At 39.5% G+C, this 19579-nt stretch overlaps 3 protein-coding genes across 3 annotated transcripts; 1 reads left to right on the plus strand and 2 right to left on the minus strand.

Annotated features, from left to right (window-relative positions):
* Positions 1–59: 59 nt before the first annotated feature.
* Positions 60–2760, minus strand: nedd8 (NEDD8 ubiquitin like modifier). Its single transcript, XM_080451154.1, has 4 exons — positions 2586–2760; positions 1950–1997; positions 1539–1621; positions 60–1182 (listed from the first exon to the last, which is right to left on the minus strand). The coding sequence occupies exons 1-4, from the start codon at positions 2601–2603 to the stop codon at positions 1050–1052; spliced, it is 282 nt and encodes a 93-aa protein (XP_080307280.1). The 5' UTR covers positions 2604–2760; the 3' UTR covers positions 60–1049.
* A 379-nt stretch (positions 2761–3139) lies between these two features.
* On the plus strand, positions 3140–10608 carry gmpr2 (guanosine monophosphate reductase 2). The gene is made up of 10 exons (XM_080451246.1): positions 3140–3201; positions 4202–4322; positions 4729–4848; positions 5898–5981; positions 6120–6293; positions 6429–6510; positions 6617–6723; positions 8104–8146; positions 8285–8444; positions 8836–10608. Exons 2-10 carry the CDS (start codon positions 4236–4238, stop codon positions 9023–9025), a joined length of 1047 nt encoding a protein of 348 aa, XP_080307372.1. The 5' UTR covers positions 3140–3201; positions 4202–4235; the 3' UTR covers positions 9026–10608.
* A 4402-nt stretch (positions 10609–15010) lies between these two features.
* Positions 15011–19349, minus strand: cideb (cell death inducing DFFA like effector b; the record flags this gene model as incomplete). The annotated part of the gene is made up of 5 exons (XM_080450868.1): positions 15011–15152; positions 15497–15687; positions 15968–16123; positions 17307–17424; positions 19324–19349. 5 exons carry the CDS (start codon positions 19347–19349, stop codon positions 15011–15013), a joined length of 633 nt encoding a protein of 210 aa, XP_080306994.1.
* Positions 19350–19579: the final 230 nt, after the last annotated feature.

The following is a 19579-nucleotide window of genomic DNA, read 5'->3' on the forward strand; positions in this document are numbered from 1 at the left end:
CAGTTGCCTTTATGCAAAGAGTGGGTAGGAGTGGTTACAAAAAACATGGTAGTCATGGCACCTATTTGAATAGCTCCATAAGTTTATTACACAGGACAAACTTATTCAGTTTCATCATTAATATCACACACATTCAAAATGAACAGTAAACTTAATCTCAAAATCCCCTTCAGTTTGTTGTTCTGGGAGTGGGAGAAATATGAACTCACCGTATTAAATGTTAACCTTTTAACCAAGTATTGATTCTTTCAAAGTGAATGAATTTCTCACCAACATCCGTAAACTGAGGCAATGTCCTGATGCGATCACATTGTATTCCTAGCCAACTTGCTACGCCATTGGCAATACCACTTGCAAGTGTATTCATATAATTTGAGGTCAAATTTGTCTTTCATGCTCAGTACTAGCTAAAAACTAGCTCAATATGCAACTTCAGACAAATGTGTTGTTACTTACATACTGTATGTTATCTTCCTATATCTCCTTATTACTCCTTCACAGATCTGATGAAAACACATTGAATGACTCGTGTCACTGATATATCCAATAGCCTTAAGATATGTAAAAGAGAGCAAGGAAGGAAGATGCTCCAGTGGAAAATAGTGTTTGAAGGGTGGATTTTTACAAGAACAGTAACGCTGCAACTGCGTCTGTGTTTTGCGGGGCTGGCTCTCCAAAAAGAAGAGGAGGAAGAGAAGAGAAGAAAAAAAACACACCCTTTGTTTTAATAGGACAAGACTAACCCAACTAAGACCCATTCCTGGAGCCATGGATAAACAAGAGATTGGGCATTTAAGGCAGCCATTTAAACCTTGCTCAATGGGCATTAAGTTTGGATTTCCTGCCCGTTTTTCATTAAAATGTTGACTGTCGGCTGCCATGTAAAGGCAGAAACATTTTGGCCATAAGCACAGCAAAGCAAAACTCTGCACTGTTTTACCTCCAATGCATCAACTCAGTAGGTGGTATTCAGCAACCCATATCAGTCCCATCCACAATGTCTCCAATCAATACTAAGACAGAGGCTAAGACAGGTTTGGTAGCGTTAGCTACACTAACGCAGGCATGGAGTAGAGGCTTCCGACAGAGTGGTGGATCTCCTCTCCTCCTCGGAGTGCAAGGACCAGATGGAGAACAGAGCCACCCTGGATCTTGTAGTCTGCTGCCGTTTTCTCATCGTTCCTGAGAAGAAGAGGTGACAGACAGGATGAGATCCTTCCAAATGCATGTGGTATATGGTGGACTTTGTATAAAGAAACACATACATGTACAATTCTATACACGCTTGGAGCATTTAATTAGCCAACAATGCAAAAATGTGCATCACATATAGCCTACATGTGGGGATTAACTGGACTTGTTTAATCTTTTGGTTTGATATTTTTGGTTTTGACAAATGCAGCCTGAAGAACGACTCTAGTCGGAAGTGCCAGCTAGGAGCCCCTTCCCCACTGTTCTTTGTTGTCTACCTCCATTGAAACATCCTGTACAATGTATACTTTACTAACTTGTCTACAACAATGGACTCTCAGCCTTACATCTGTTTGCCGCTGTAAATCAGCCTTTGCTGCTGAGGAGGGATGCCTTCTTTTTCCTCGACCCTCTCTTTGATCCGCTCCACCTTAATGGAAATAAGAACATAACTAAGAACAAAACGTTGTCAGACACAAAGACAGATTGTTGATTAGCCTGGTTACTGTACATATACGGTACGTTTATTGATACTAGTGTTGATGATGTCTCGTTTATTATTGTATTTTATTGTATTGTGTGTCGTTAAATGTCTCGATGAATTTAATACACAGGACCACAATGGAAACAAGCCCCAAGGGCTTTTTGTGTTATCCTTTTAGCAATCATTGTAATATCGTACCACTGTACTATTTGCAACTGTTAATTAAGTATTCCGTCAATCAACCCATTTTGGAAAAGAAACATGCATTGCATACCTTGTCTGTGGGCTCAATGTCAATCTCGATTTCCTTGCCAGTAAGTGTCTGGAAGTGGAAAGAAAAGAAAAAACAGAGCTCTGATTTAGGCTACCTGAATCGTTCACTTATACAGTACATTATACTGTAGCCTACCCCCAGTGGTGGAAGAAGTACTCACATATTTTACTTAAGTAAAAGTAGCAAAAACACAATGTAAAAATACTCTGTTACAAGTAAAAGGCCTGTGTTCAAAATGTTACTTGAGTAAAAGTACAACATTATTGGCATCAAAATATAATTAAAGTATCAAAAGTAAAGTACTAAAATGTTTGAAAATAGCAGATCTACAAGCTCACAACGCGAATATTTTCAAATAGCCTATGTATAAAATAGGGATGAAGTGGTTAATGTATGCTTGATAATATAATCATTTATATCTGCAAAGTAAGTGACTAAAGTTTTCAAATAATGGGAGTAAAAAGTACAATATTTGCCTCTGATGTAGTGGAGTAGAAGCACTGACATTTTTAAATACTCCAGTAGAGTAAACATTCCTCAAAATGGTACTTTTGAGTAAATGTAATTAGTTACTTTACACCACTGCCTACCCCCTTGTTTGGGATGACTGATCACAACATGGTAGAATCGCCTTACCTTCACTTTAATCAACATGTTGACTTCTTTGTTCTCCGAATATCTATTATATTGCTATAAGTATGTGTGCACCGTGTCTGTGTCTTTCTGTTTTGTTATCAATGTTATATATGACGAGGAAATTTGATTTAATTTCTTTCAACTGGCGTTTACGTCTTGTGTCCCACTTCTCAAAAATCCCACCAGATACTTGTCTGAAGATCAAGGGTTCCGCACTTTGATTTCGGGTTATTATAATGGTTTTGCTGTTCAACTCAACAAAATATTTAATCATAAATTCTAAATATATTTAAACATACATTTAAATGTTATCCATGTTATATAGTCTCACAGCGAGCAAATTTAGTGGTTAAACTATCTCCATGGGTTAAACCGGCTTTACGACACTATCATTACGCCTTCAGATATGGCAGTAAAACGTCACGATTGTAGTTCTCGCTGACACTCTTTCTACGGGTGTAGGTCCTACGGGAACTACAATATGTGTCAGTCAATGGTCCGCCCCCGTAAACATTCCCCCTTCCATTGGACATTGGTAGAGGAAGCACTGCAGACTAACCTCGCATCACCAGTCTTTCCACTGCAGACAGACAGAGCGCTCATAGCCTTTATAAAGGTAAGTTGTTCCTGTGTTGCCGTTATTATTAAAACATATACATTATGTTTGACAGATTTCTGCAATTACATTCTATACAGTATAATATACAGTTTAATTCGTTAATGGTATTATTTATGATCTTTGATGTTTGACGGGTCACCGTCTAAACTCGCTGGTGCGGTCAGATGAGCTCAGACTACTAGCAGTGGTGTAAAGTAAAGTAACTAAGTACGTTTACTTAAGTACTGTAGCCTACTTAAGTACAGGTTTGAGGTACTTTTACTTTACTGGAGTAATTTTTCCAATTTTGTATACTGTTTTACTTCTACTCCACTACATCTCAGAGGCAAATATTGTACCTTTATACTCCACTACAATTATTTGAATACTTTACTAGTTACTTTGTAGATTTTGATTATTATTACAAAACATACATTACCCACTTCAGCCCTATATACATTTCATAAAAAATCTTTTGAACATAGCAGATCTACAAGCTCACAATGTGTGCCATCACAAGGTGTTGTGAGCTTGTAGATCTGCTATTTTGAAATGATTTTTGTACATTTGAAAACTTGTGAAATGGGACATTCTGCATAATGAATACATTCTATATATCTGTAACTACACTTTACACGTGACGTGAGAGAAAATCCAGTTATTATGAGTATACATGACTTTCTTGTTTCTTGTCATTATGAAACAAACAAGAGATTAATTTTGATTGATTGAATACTTTATTTAACAGTTTGCAAATAGCACAGTGGTACGATCATATAATGGTGCTAAAAGGATGACACAAAAAGCCCTGAGGGCTTGTTTTCATTGTGGTCCTGACTCCTGTGTATTCAATTCATCGAGAGAGAATGGTGGTGCTGCTTAGTTAGTGGTGGGGGAGCAGGTGGACAGAGAAGAACTCATTTGTAGGGGTTTATTTATGTAGTACTATGCAGCTGAAAGGTACTTAAAAGTACATGTTGTACTCAGGATGATTGAACATTTTTAATTCCTCCAACAGATACACATTCCATTGTAGCCTTTATGCAGAAGAAATGCCTCGCATTGAAAATGACATCAAACTGGACTTCAAGGATGTGCTCCTTCGGCCGAAGCGGAGCACACTCAAGTCTCGCAGTGAGGTATATGTCAGTCACAATGTTGTGTTTTTATTGTGCTCCGCTACTATCCATTAATGACTAATTAGAAATATTTAATACAGTGTTAATTACATCCTCGTGGACTGAGATATCAGCCAGGCTTGCAGTGATAGCCTACCATGCAGTCAGAAGACCTGTTAGTCTTTAAGCCTAATGTGTTTTCTGTCATGCAAATGGTGTCGGTCACGTTAATCGCTTTGCGTTTTTCACTTGCCATCCTAAGACTGCAGAACATGATGTAACAAAAGAGATTAGAGATTCAAACTGATACAGAAACGTGTGTTTTCCCGGTTGGGTACACTAGCACTACTAGTTTATAAAATGTCCTCCAGGTTAACCCAAGTTCATATTATCGTATAGTTCACCTGCCTGCTTCTCCTCTTCCTAGGTGGACCTGCTGAGGAGCTACACCTTCAGGAACTCAAAGGGCAGCTACAGAGGTATCCCCATCATCGCTGCCAACATGGATACAGTGGGAACCTTTGAGATGGCTCTAGCTTTGCACAAGGTAGACCATGTGTGCACGTAAAAATGTGCCTGATGAACTGCAGACTTTCTTTATTGGAGCCCTTTATTGTTTAGTCAAAGCACGTTAGTATGCTCCAACCTTTTTACTTAATGTAATCTTAAAGCAGCCATATTTCTAGAAAATAACGTGTTAAAGACCCCCCATCAGCGTTCTCAAAAAGGCTTTTGATGGCCAGATTTCTTTTGTACATATCAAATCAAATCAAGCTTTATTTATAGAGCACATTTAAAACAACCGAGATTGACCAAAGTGCTGTACAGAGCAATAACAAAACAATCAGAGCAAAGGCATATACTGTATGTATATTGGATGAGCTCAGATGAGATTAAAAGCCAGAGAAAATAAATAAGCCTTAAGCAGAGACTTAAAAACATCGATGGACTGAGCAGATCTGATATGTAAGGGCAGGCTGTGCTAGAGCCTGGGGGCTGCAGCCGCAAATGTGCGTGTGTGCCCCTGGTTTTCTTGCTAGTTTTGGGCTTGACCAGCTGTAACTTATCTGCAGATCTCAGAGCTCTGGCTTGGGTGTAGGGTTCCAGGAGCTCAGAGAGATATACTGAGGGGCCAGCCCGTTTAAAGATTTAAAAGCAAATAAGAGAAAATATAATATAAAATCAATATATATATATTATATATATATATATTTTATATATATAAAATATAAAATAAAATAAAATCAATCCTAAAATTAACAGGGAGCCAGTGAAGTGAGGCCAAGACAGGGGTTATGTGTTTGCGTTTTATGGCGTTATGCAGGATCTGTTCTTGACAAGTCAAGTTGCTTATTGCTTATTTGCTCAAATAGAGCAACAACAAAAACTCCAACTATCCCCATATCACTTTTGTAACACAGTTGTAGTATATGATAACATTTTACCCGCAACAAATGAACAGATTAGAGTTCAGTTTCAAGTTCCTCAAGGACACTTTAACAGGGCCACGTGGTGGTTGACAGCTATGGTGCAGAGCAGAAACGGTGACCTTTCAATTACGGTACCCCAATATCCTGTTATTTCTCTCTCTCCTAGTTCACTCTCTTCACCGCCATCCACAAGCATTACTCTGTGGATGACTGGAAGGAGTTTGCAGCAAAACATCAAGAGTGTGTCCAGGTAACTACTGTAATATGACATGTATTGGATGGAATTTCCCCCAGTATTTTGTTAATTTAATATTGTGTAGTCGTAACTCTCTCATTATCTTTCTTCTCCCTTTGTTTGCCTGCCTGTCAATCTCTCTTTGTCTATCAGAGCGTAGCAGTCAGCACAGGAACCGGTGATGGAGACTTTGAGAAGATCTCAGCCATCATGGCGGCCGTGCCTCAGCTACAGTATATCTGCGTGGACGTGGCTAACGGCTACTCTGAACATTTTGTGCAGTTTGTCAAGGACGTCAGGCAAAAGTTCCCAACACACACTATAATGGTCAGTGGCTGCACTGTATGCTGTAATAATAGTATGGTTGCAGTTCTTCATATGTTTGCATAAAGACACAGATACAAACACTCGCAAAAGGTGTTCATCATATCACATCGTTTTGATATTTTGTTCCTCTGTTAGGCAGGGAACGTGGTGACCGGAGAAATGGTGGAAGAGTTGATCCTGGCCGGTGCTGACATCATCAAAGTAGGCATCGGGCCAGGTGATCTTAACATGCCACTCACCGACACGTATTGCTGCTCAGTCCCTGGACCCTGATCTGTAGATTAACCTCATGGATCTTCTCCTCCTTGTCTGTTTCTGTGCAGGCTCAGTGTGTACCACACGCAAGAAGACAGGGGTAGGGTACCCTCAGCTCAGCGCTGTGATTGAGTGTGCAGATGCAGCCCATGGCCTGAGTGGACACATCATCTCTGTGAGCATCTAAAGCCTGATTCATACTTGGTCACACGACGGAAATAGACGATCTACTCACAATGTGTCGCTTGTAGATCTGCAGTTTCCGTTGCGTGACACCATTGTATGATGGATCATAACGTTTTCATTTACTGTCATTACCTTTAGGCTGTTGGATAGGATACTCTGCGTTAGTCACCAACCAAATCAAATGCTTATAAAGCTTGCAGCTGGTTAAATTTAAGCATGGGCTTGGTGAAGTTTAAATCATTCATTGTAGTTAAGGCTGTCCAGCGGCTGAACTAGCTGCCTCTTTAATAAGGTCTACTAATATTACTGTATATTGAACTGAACTCTCTGTGGCCTTTCTGTGTGATGTTTGCATGTTCTCCCTGTGTACGTTGGGTTTCCATCGGTTTCCTCCCACACCAAAAGACATGCATCATGCTAGGTACTCCTGCCAGTGCCCTTGACCAAGGTAGTGGCATTACAACTGGAGTTGTTCCCCAAACACTGCACAATGTGACTGCTCACTGCTCCAGGATGGGTTATGCAGAGGACACATTTCCCCAAGGGGAAGTCAAATCAAAACACTTCCAGAAACACATTAGATTCACCTCTTTCATGTCTTCCATCCGTATTTTATTTGCACACGGATCATTCTCCAGTCTTTTTGGAAAAAGACATTGCTTGTTTCTGTACTTAAAGGACCATACCACCTCCAATATCATGGTCTATTCACAGATTCAGAATAATATTGTACATAAACATTAGATCATGTTCTCATTAATTACTTTATTTTTGGATTTCATATTTGTTTTCCTCCAAAGTCATTAGAATGTTACCAAACTTACCTGAAAATGTTAAATATTTATTGTGTTGCATTACATATTTTAAGAAAGTTTCAAGTTTGAATTGAAGAGAATACAATGCCTTCCTCGAAAACTGAACACGCCACGGTATTCGTTGCAAAATGGTCTGCATAATGTGAAGTATACCATGCTAAACATGGCAAGACCACTTATATACTACTTTAAGCATAATCTTCTGTTACTCTAATTGCATAACAGTATCCTCTCTGAATATCTACATTTGGATAATATGACCTGCATAATTTTTAGGACAAATATTACATCTGCCTTGTTTGTTAGAAGGTTGTGACAGTCAGGTGTGGTGTGTTATACCGGGGCGCTCTGGTCTGTTGGCTCTCTGTCATGCAGACACTATTTATCTGTTACAAATTAGTAATGACCCCAAGAATGTTCAACATTATGTTGTTCTTTGGGCTGCACAGATGTCATTCTTCTACACTTGGATGGTTTTAATATACTAAAGTAAATACATACTAATGCTGAAAGAGCACACTTCACATTTCTTTCTCTCTCTTTCCTTCATGTAGGATGGAGGATGTACTTGCCCAGGAGATGTCTCAAAGGCTTTTGGTAGGATTAATGCTTTCAAATGACACTCATAATGGAAAACACAATTATCTTTCCATACATACAGTACATAACACAGCATATCGTTAACATCCCCATCGTTTCACCATTACATTGGCTTCACTGCCTTGTGACTTGCAGGTGCAGGGGCGGACTTTGTGATGCTGGGTGGGATGCTGGCTGGCCATGAAGAAAGCGGAGGCGAAGTCGTCGAGAAGAATGGCAAGAAGTTCAAGAAGTTCTATGGCATGAGTTCTGACACAGCCATGAAGAAACACGCTGGGGGCGTGGCTGAGTACAGGTCAGACAAATACAGTTTTTATGGTGGATTTAGTATTTATTCCTGGGTAAAGAAGAGTTGTTATTAGATGGCCACCCTAGAAAGCATTATGTTCAGGCATGGGCTTGATGAAGTGTTGTTAAGTTTGGACGCTGTTAGTATAATTAGGTTTGGCTTGGTTTTGCTGTGGTTAAGGCTAGGGTAAGGATCTGAGGTTCTAGGGTGCCCATCTAGTGAGAACTGGAATAAAGAATTAACAGACGCAAACAGCTAAAAGACAGCAAAAGGTAGTCTTGTGTTTGAAAGAAGCACATGCCTTTAACTAAGAAGGCAAACACTTACAGACTGTTCAAGTTAAACTTAAGACACTGTTATATTAGTTCTAATACAGTTCTCCTTTTGTACCCACAAGAGCGTCTGAGGGGAAGACAGTGGAAGTTGTGTACAAGGGCCCAGTGGAGATGACAATAAAAGACATCCTGGGAGGAGTGCGCTCCACCTGCACCTACGTGGGAGCCGGCAAGCTGAAGGAACTGAGTCGTAGGACCACCTTCATCAGGGTCACCCAGCAGCTCAACACTGTGTTCGGTAACGATAGCTAAACCACTCCTCAGGGGATGTGTTTGCTTCTCTGCCTGGTCAGCATCTGACACACAGAAAAACATGCACGTATGCACACACGCACTGTCACATATACTGTACACGCACACAAACACACGCGCACACACACACACACACACACACACACACACACACACACACACACACACACACACACACACACACACACACACACACACACACTCTGTATTTCTTACCTAAAGGTCATATAGCTTCTTGAGCATCTTGATGTTTTTTGATGTTCATGCTTTGGTCGAAAATGACTCACGGTCTACTGCCTTAGTTGTTACTTCAAGTTACTTCATTTATGTTTGACCAAAATATTTTTTGCTCCACTCCCAAGTCTTAAGTTATTCCATAAATTGATACAGTATATGATTGATATATTATTTTAGAAAGGTCACGAAGTGTTTCGGGATTCAGTAATCTACGGTTCATGTTTTAGGGTTCTACAGTTCAAGTACATGTTCCCGCCTAATTTTTACATCTTTATCATTCCATGTGAGCTTTTAATCTTCCCTCAAATTATAATGTAAATCTTTTGAGTTTTTATTTTGCATCTCACTGCCAAGTTATAAAACCATATGCCATAAACAGTTAACAGTACTATACTGTATATGTGTGTGTACATACAGTATATTCACAATACACAGATGGTATGTCTCGGTATGCAATATGTAACAATCCAAAACAAATTAAATATGTATGCAGTTATAGTAGCCAGTGAGATATTATATTCTCAATTGTTCCCTTCAAATTGTTGCACTTTATTGATTTGGAATATGAAATAGTTTTTATAGTTACTCTCCCTTATTTTCTCATGAACATGCTGAAGCAATTAATCCAGCACATTCATGAGAAAATAAATAACATTACTTACAATATGCACGCATGCGTGCATACAGTCATCATTCCAATTAACGAACTGTATGCATCCAGTGAATATTAAACTGCCTTGACCATAACTGCAATGTTTGAACATGAAGATGCTGACCACATCTCTGTTCTGTTGATGTTCCTGCTGCTGTATCCATGTGACAGTGGATATTATAGATTGTACTTCAGACCTAAATGTTTCAGTCACTGAAGATACAGCAGTATTTGACATAGTGCCATTTTGCTTACTATGGTCCAGTTTGTTTCATTTAAAATTTAAAATTGGGTTAGTTGGCTCCATTTATGTAACTATTGCTTATTGCATGTTACATCGTTGCTGTTTGGCAGAAACCTTGTATTTCCATATTTCACCTTTTAAATTAACCATTTAGATCTGCTATTTTTGCTATAGGCCTATTAGAAAAAACAAAAACTTTAAGTCAAAGTGAAAGTAGTCTGGTAGTAGTCTGTCTGTGGGTTTTATAAATATTGGACCAATGAAAAGTATTAACAGGACCGTGTGGCTAAATAATAACTACAGTGGATCCATTGGAACATTCCATTTCTAACAGTAACAGTTTTGTACATACAAGGTTTCCACCCAAAAGCGACGACATGCAATTTGGATGTCACATTTTGTCATTCTTATTTTTCACTCTCAACTCAATAAAAACAATCCCATACAACATCTTAGTTTCATTATTTATTATTAATAACTAACCCATTAAATCTGTCCAACAGACACAAATTAAAAATGTTACATTCAAAGTGTATTCTGATTGATACCATAAGGGGAGACTGCCTTCAGTCAAATTTGAAGCAAGATGGGGAAAGCACTAATTCTGATTCTTGTGACTTTTTAATTAAGTAAAAGTATCAATACCACAATGTAGAAAAACTCTGGTACAAGTAAAACTCTGGAATTCAAAATTTACTTGAGCAAAAGTACAAAAGTATTGGTATAAAAAATTACTTAAAGTGCCAAAAGTAGAAAGTACTCATTATGCAGAAGTTTTCAGGTGTATAAAATGTATACAAATCTTTTGAAAATAGCAGATCTAAAAGTTGTGAGCTTGTAGATCGGGTATTTTCAAATGACCAAAATGCATATAGGGCTGAAGTTTTCAAATAATTGTAGTGGAGTAAAAGTACAATATTTGTCTCTTTTGGAAATTGGAAATACTCAAGTTAAGTAAAAGTACCTCAACATTGTATTTAAGTACAGTTCTTGAGTACGGTACATGTACTTACTTAGTTACTTTCCACCACTGGTTGTAGAAAACTTTTGCTGGTAACTAACAGTGTCATATTTGTATGTCTTCTTAAATGTCATCATGATTTGTGTGCACGGGGATCTCATTTTAAATAAGCCAAGTGCTTTTATGAGCGATCCAGTTTAGAGGACATTGTATTGTGAATTGTACTTCCATGTACTGTTGCATGTCTTTCTAAATAAAGTATTCAATATATCAATCAATCACTGCTGCAGCTCAGCGACGCCCCCTGGCGGCCCGGCTGTGGAAACTTAGAAGCAGCAGAACTGGCTGCAAGTTAACGCGGTAAGTTTCAGGATACATTTTTAATCATTGTATTTCAAAATGACTTAAGATTAGAATATGCCACAAGTCACTGCAACAACAGGTGCAGAGACTATCGAATTATTGAACGTTCGGCAGGTTTTTGATGAAGATGGTACAGACGATCACCTCAAATATATGACAGACACTTAAACTCAGGTGACCACCTGTTACCGGTTACCGTTAAAAATGAGCTCATTCTGCTTACTTGAGTCTTTTAGGGCGAATGTGTTATACGTGGCATAACTGAATTTATAGGTCACCGATTTCGGCATCACTGGGTTCAACCTAGCTGTAGTATACAACCCTCGTAGACGTATTTTACGGTATTTATGATTCTGACGTCTTCAGACGTCAGAATCATAATTACGTCTACGAGGGTTGTATACTACAGCTAGTTTCAACCAATCCATATTTTAACAAGCCGGGGTCTAATAACCACTTGGATGTATTAGCCCTGGACAACACACACACACAGACACACAAAAGTACTTGGATAGTTTACTTAAGTAAAACAAGTATCAATAGACCCCTTAACAGACGACGTCACACTGTGTGACACCGAAACAACAGGTTGAGAATTGATTGCATGAAACAATCACCTGTGCATCCTGTCTCAATGTTGGTAGACAAATAATTACGGTATACCACAAATTAAAAATACTCTGTTACAACTTAAAGTAAAAGGCCTGTGTTCAAAATGTTACTAGAGTAAAAGTACAAAAGTATTGGCATTAAAATATAATTAAAAAACAAGCTTACAATACGTGAGCTTGCAGATTGACTATTTTCAAATAGCCTATGTACAGTATAAAATAGGGCTGAAGTGGTTAATGTATGTTTTATAATCTAATAATTTATATCTGCAAAGTAACTAGTAACTAAAGTTTTCAAATAATTGTAGTGGAGTAAAAGTTCAATATTTTCCTCAGAGATGTAGTGGAGTAAAAGTAAAAGTATTGAAAATTGGAAAGTAAGTAAAAGTACCTAAAAAATCACACCCTGTGTGAAGTGGGCGGTGTCTTCCTAGCTAACCACAATACTGAATGGAGTCGATCAATCATGTACAAAAGATAAATACATTTATTGAAACACTCTTTATGATGGACAAAACCATAACTTAAAAAAAACAAATTTATGTTTTTTTTTAAGTTATGGTTGCTTATATAGGGCTATGCACATGTGTCATGTGACACTGGCCAATCACAGTCCTGAATAGATTGTGATTGGCCAATCACAGCGCAGGATAATTGTAAAAATTTCCATACCTCACTTTTAGGGGCGGTTTCACTGCCCAAGATATTTGTACATTTTTCCAAATCTCACTTATAGGGGCGGTTTCACCGCCCAAAAATTTACTTTACTTTACACCACTGCTAGCCTCGATCTCCAGGCTTTTATTTTCCTTCGCGTTTTGCTGCAGAACAGACCCACTTCTAGACTGCGTGCCGCCTACAGACCCATACCATAAAATCCATGATCTTCCCTGTGATTTAAGGCATATCTTGTAAAGCTTGCCTTCAGCACAGCTCCAACAGTTAGAGATTTAGGCCTATTTCCTGCTGTTAAAATACACACTCATGGTGTCATAACAGTGTTTTGGAGAAAAGTGTCCATTGTATTATTTATGCTTCCCTCACAGTGGGTGACTCAGAGAAAGAAGACTGAAAAACTGACTTCCACTCAGAGATGCGGGTCTTACTGACTGCAGCTTCAGCGGGAACACATCCCCAGTCAAACCCCCACCAGCAACCCCATGGTCCTGCCCCAGGAGCCTCCTTCCTCAACCAGAGCAACATGCTGTCCCTTCCTGTGCTCACTGACGGTCTGAGGGTGCTGTGGGTGCTTTCAGACCAGGCGTGTCAGCAGTTGGCGGAGCTGGACACAGTGCCAGAGCTAGCTGAGGCCCTCGACACGTTCCCGTACCCGACCAGGGGGGAGATGGCTGCTCTGGCCCGCCGTTGCTCACTGCACCTGGACCAGGTTAGGGTGTGGTTCATGATCCAGAGGCTCCGCCGTGGCCTCAGCTGGGACTGTGAGGATATCTGTGAGATCAGGCAGAGACTCCGCTGCTCGGGTCAGACTCAGGGGGACGAGGTCGAGGAGGCTGGGCCGGAAAAGAGAGGAGAAAAGACAAGCGAGGGGCAAGGGGAGGAGGACAGTATGGATGGAGAAGCTGGAGGGGAACATGAGGCGGAGGGGCAAGGGGTGAATGTGGCAGAGAAAAGGCGGGAGGGAGGGAATGGCAAAGGGAAGATAATGGGACAGGAGCAAGGGGAGATGGGAAGGTCGATGGAAGAGGTGGGGAAGAGAAGAAAGGCAAGGTGCAGAGATAAGAAGAAAACGGAGACAGCTGCGAAAAGGAAACAGAAGAAGGCAGTAAGCCCAAAAGGCATAGCTCCGGTGACACTGTTGAGAAAGACGTTTATGACCTGCCCGTACCCCAGCGGCGATGACTACGACCACCTGATTTCACAAACTGGACTCTCACGTAACTGTATCATTAATTGGTTTTCACATGTCCGCTTCCGGATCAAGAACAACAGCAACCCAGTCTGGCTGACGAAGCATACATGTCACTGTATCCGTAGAAGAATCAAGTACAGGTACAAGATGAAGGCGCTGGCAAAGGCAAAATCGGTAAAGTGAAACCGTCCGTCACTGAAGGTGAAGCTGGAATGGGAGCGACATGTCATTTCCACCGCAGTGTAAATAACGCCCTCACCACGCTCTGTTTATTTTTATTTTTATTTTAAAGATATACACACACTTATATTAACACATACTGTGGGAGAGCAGTTCATAAGATCTTAAAAGAAAGTACTGCACTGTTATATTTATCTGTATGTGTGTGCACATACAACATGCATGTTTCTTGTGGGAAAAACATGTTATGTTTTTATTTTTTTTTCATTTCCTGTTGTTCAACAATATTTACCTCTGAAATTAATCAAGTAATCCTTCACTGATACTTATTCAGCCAAGTAGTTTAATTTTAAGTTTAAAAACAACACCACAGTATATGAAGGTTATATCTGATACAGTAGGTTGCATTATGGTACAATCCATCCCAGAAATCATTCCAGATGAACAATGCTCTGATAACAATCTGCCATATAAAGCATACATTATATTGAAGATATTGTTGTCTAGAGTCATTATGACACACATGCTACGTAGCCTGTCACTAAATGTTAGAGACACTTTTTTTTTGCCTACATTAAAAAAACTTTTATCACAGTTAAGGTGTCCTTGCTTACGCTAGGTTGTAATACCACCGTTGTTGTGGTATTCTTGAGAAATTACTTCCTCTTCCTATTTAGGAGCTTGAATATGGAAAAGGAATATTTTATTGATGCCCACATCTAGCAGATATCAAAAATAATGAAAAGATGTGCAATGCAATGGTCATACAATGCAAAAAGATTAGAAAGTTAAAAAAACAACAACAAAATAACATAAAATTAAAACTGTTGCCTTTTTAGCTGCAATTAAATGGATGAGTCCAAGCTCTTAGTTCCAGGTAGCCATGTATTCACCTCTCTGTGGCTGCCAGAGCTCAGCTCCTTCAATGATGCGACGCATCATGGAAGCGGATTTGATCAGCAGGTGTCCGGCTGCATGGAGCAAAGTGGAGGCTACACGCAGAACCTCTCTGAGGAAAGGACAGAGAAAGAGAGAGTCATCTAAATAGCCTGTAGTACTCCCGCTTGCAGAGACTAAAGTATACTCTGGTTAGACGGTGTTGCTTGCTGACAAGAACTGATCCTGTTTTTATAAATGTGTTTATTTAGAAAGTAATCGACAAATACTGTATAATCAATTAGCAGGTTACACTGCTTTAATGAAGTAGTTTCACTAATAACAATCTAAGAAGCTAATCAGGAATCAAAGGATTACATTTTCAAACCTGCCTATACTGTTGGTTCGTGTACACATTTTCAACTACATATAATAGGGCTACAATGATCTGCTTGCGTCTCTGACTCTTTAACTAACCGTAGTATTTTCTTGGGGCCCAGGCACTGGAACTCGGCACCAACAGAATAAAGGCCCTTAAAGGTTGCGTTGACATTCAGAGAACCAAACACATCATTGGGATTCGTCCTGTACAGGTCAAAGGTAACACGGGCTATGTCTTTTCCATTCCGGGGCTTGTTAGAGTCCTGAGACTTGCTGACAACTGTGCCCTGGAGGTAAGAGACAAATGTGAAACAGAAGTTACATTTTCATGAATAGCATCTGAGAGCAAGAATTAAGATATTAAATCTCTGAATATTGTTGCACACGTCTAGAAGAGACAAAACAATCATGTAAGATAAAATGACATTCAGTCCAGAGGGTTAATAATACACAATACAATCCACAGTGTTCATTTAACTGAAAAAAAGGGGCCTGTAGTCCATTTTTGACACTTAAATTGGGGTAGACTTCTGGTTTGATGGTGTAGGACGTGTTTCATTAACATACGGGCTCAGGTGTCCATTTCTGTCCGGGCTCTAGGGCCATGAGAACGGTGTAGTCAGGCAGGGCCATGAGGAACTCCTCTGAATCCACCTCTGTACCATCCTCCTCACACACCAGAACATATATAGCAGACAGGGACAGCAGCAATGCCTGGCATATCTGCAATATAAAAACATAAAAATCTTTTTGCACATCCAAAACCCATACACATCCTTCACAAGTTTATTTATCATAATGAAAGTATAGCAACAGTTAAAGGGGGGTGAAGCCCTATGCTGATTTTGTAGTTATATCCTGTTTTTTTGTTGGGTGTATTCCAGTTCAGGTTTAAACCATATAGTACAACAGCGTCAACTAATTAAATTGATAATGGGTGTGTAAGATTTGGGTGTGTTAATGTGCATTAATAATAATACTGTTGACTACAGTATATGCACAATCGCACACACCCATGGCAGGACACACCTAAATCAATAGGCCCATTATTAATTTGATTAGCTGCAGCTGCATTGCTTAGACTGCCTTGTTTTTAATCTGCTGTAGTTTTGAACGTGAACTGGAAAACAAACAACATTTTCAACTTAGGGTTTCATGCCCGGTAACCGGAACAGATAAAAGTCCAGTGGGCACCTAAACCTTGTGGGCACCTCAACGTAATTTTTTTCCAAAATGTTAAAACTTTAAGAATAAACTATGCCTTGGAAAATGGACGGAAATAATGTAAAGTATACATGTTTTGAACGTGCATGGTACGCCATCATTATCAGACCTAAATGTACCCTTGTTTATCCCCAAAATGACTGGATATCACATGTTTTGTAGCCAATTGTAGCATTTGTAGAAATATTGGGCCTTAATGCAATTTAAGAAATATTACATGTATCTACAAACAAGCTCACAATGCGAAGAGATTTGGTGTAGTAGATGGAAAAAGGCCCAAGTTTAGGCCCCTGGGGGACCCCAGTAACGTTGCCAATTCCACTTGTACTGTGGTCCCTGTTGCTGCCAGCCACCACTCTTGGCCTGGGGATTTGGGAGTAGACAACCATATGCCCCCTCCTATACATTAGTCACTGGGTGCTCCTTTTCCCCGACAGTGAGGAGTTTCACTGAGAGAACATAAAACATGAGGAGGTTCATTCCAGATCCCCTCCCCGCTGAACAGACACCTTGTACAGCGACAAGTATCATGATCCTTGCTGACCTTCAAACATGGCAAATTATGTTGCCGGAGGCCCCTGTGGTGGTGGGCGTGAGCTTTATCTCTACGCCACCCGGATGCTCAAACTCTGCTATATTAGCTCTCATTCTCACTCCCTTTGCCCAGTTGTGATACACTCACCCTTTCTCTCAGTTCTTCCAAAGTCCCTGCTGTGACGCCCTTTCGGGTCTCCCTGTTGGGGGTACACACTCTGAAGGGTCGTTGTGGAGGGACGTACCATACCCGCCTGGTTACTGATCTGTGGAGAGAGAAGATGGATGAATAATGATGAATGAAGGGATATCAATCAGAATGACCAAAAGTTAAGTACAGTATGATTGTTTGCCTTGAAGTCACTGTGGCAAAGTTCATAAGCCAGGTTACAACATAGTGAAAAGATGACACATACAACGTTAATTTAGAGAGGATGTGTCCCCGCCAATGTTGAGATGGCTGTGAATTGTATCCCATCCCATAATAACATGCTTGTTGTAAAAAACTAAAACATGAAAAGAAGTAAAAAAGGAACAGATCAGATTAATCTATCTTGGTTGTGAAACCTACACGCACATTGCACACACACACACACACACACACACACACACACACACACACATTTAATAATGTATTTATGTCCACAAAGGAGACACAAGGACACAAATATTTACACGGTGCTGTAAAAATACAGTCAGCAAATCTTGGACAATTACCCAAACACCCCTCAGGGGTACAAGTAACAGTGTCTTTTCCATATTTGACGGCTAGCTGGCAACCAATAATAGAAGAGATTGCACAGAATTTTGCAAGCCGTTTAGCTGCTTTTCTGGCATCCTAAGTTGTTGGAAGCCTCTTACGACCAACCTATGTACTGTACATGTCCTAGGCTGCCAAAGTAGATTGCACCTACAGTATAACTAAATAATAGCTCTGTGATAGTATGGAAGAGCGTCTGGTATTTAACTTTAGTCGTAAAAGCTTGCTCTAAGGTGCAAAGGTGCAGTCCACCTCAAGAATGTAAACTGATTTGGAGCCTTCATTGACAACAACAACATCTGGTGTATTAGCAGAGAGATGTGCAAAGATTTCAGGATTATCAGTACAGAGTTGAAACATGGAAGGTTTGACACAGGAATGTTTGTACATTCTCACTGAATGTGTAAAATGTCCTTTGTTATGAGATCAACTATTAAGTTGTGGCGTGCTATGTAAAGCCCTTTATAAGCATAGCAGCCATTCAGAATGCATGACATGGTTTCTGTAACATTTACTGCTTAGGCACACTATTAACATTACACAGAACCGTTATTGAGTGAAACTGTAGACTAAATTAGGACAATACAGTTAATAATCTTGATCTCATCTCAGCAGTTTAAAATATAGCACAAGGACCTGTCATCAAAAAGATAATTTGATTACAAAATTGAGGGGAAAAAGTTGCCTTAATTTTGTCATTAAATGGAACTTTCTACTTAGTTCTGTTGTAATATAGTGCAATGATGACATATTAGCTAATGCCAGCTATACTACTGTGTTATCCTTTTAAAGTCAATCATTTCCAGAATATCAGTAACATAGAAATTAGATGATCATGCTTACTATGAACAGACTGCTTAAAGGGATATTTCACTTTCAAAAAAACTTTGGGTCATTTTATCGTCTATCCAGGCTTTTGTGAGCCCCCCAGACCGTTTTTAAGTTGCTTGATTCATTATTTAGATATTTAATATTCATTTTATCAGACACGCCCCCTTCCTATACAAACCCATTATAACTTAAAACTCAATTTTTAACATGTTAGATTCATCAAAAACACCCGTCCCTGGTTCTGGTGACTCACCCTGCCCTCCTAATACGCGAGGGGGCCGTGTTTTTTCAATTACTTTTTTCATTTATTTTTTATATATATCTTTTTAAATAAAAAAAATTAGATACAATAAAAAAATGTAATAAAATAAATGAATATAAATAAATAAAAAAAATCGAAAATAAATCGAAAAAACACGGCCAATGACGGCCAATGACCCAAAGTTTTTTTGAAAGTGAAATATCCCTTTAAGGCCTTATAGTGAGATCTAACACGATCGATCAACAATACTGTTTTGAGTAGTTACCATTTAGCACCATGAAAAGTATTATCTGTAGCCTACTGTACACTTACTTTAACAATGAAGATGTTGCGTCCATTCTTCTTTTTGTCTATAGTTGTTTGTGTTCCACCGATTGCAGTCAGTTGAGTAACTGTTTTGGAATTACCCTGCTTGTACCTATTTGACCCAGCAATCCCACTGTGGACTTTTACCCTGACCCAATGATTCAGATGCACAACAGCAAAAGGCAAAGTCCCTCCTGTGTTAAGTGCACACACAAGCGCGCACGCACACACACACACACACACACACACACACACACACACA

This window comes from Gymnoscopelus braueri (genome assembly GCF_963280865.1).
Source record: "Gymnoscopelus braueri genome assembly, chromosome: 15".
NCBI classification, from domain to species: domain Eukaryota; kingdom Metazoa; phylum Chordata; class Actinopteri; order Myctophiformes; family Myctophidae; genus Gymnoscopelus; species Gymnoscopelus braueri.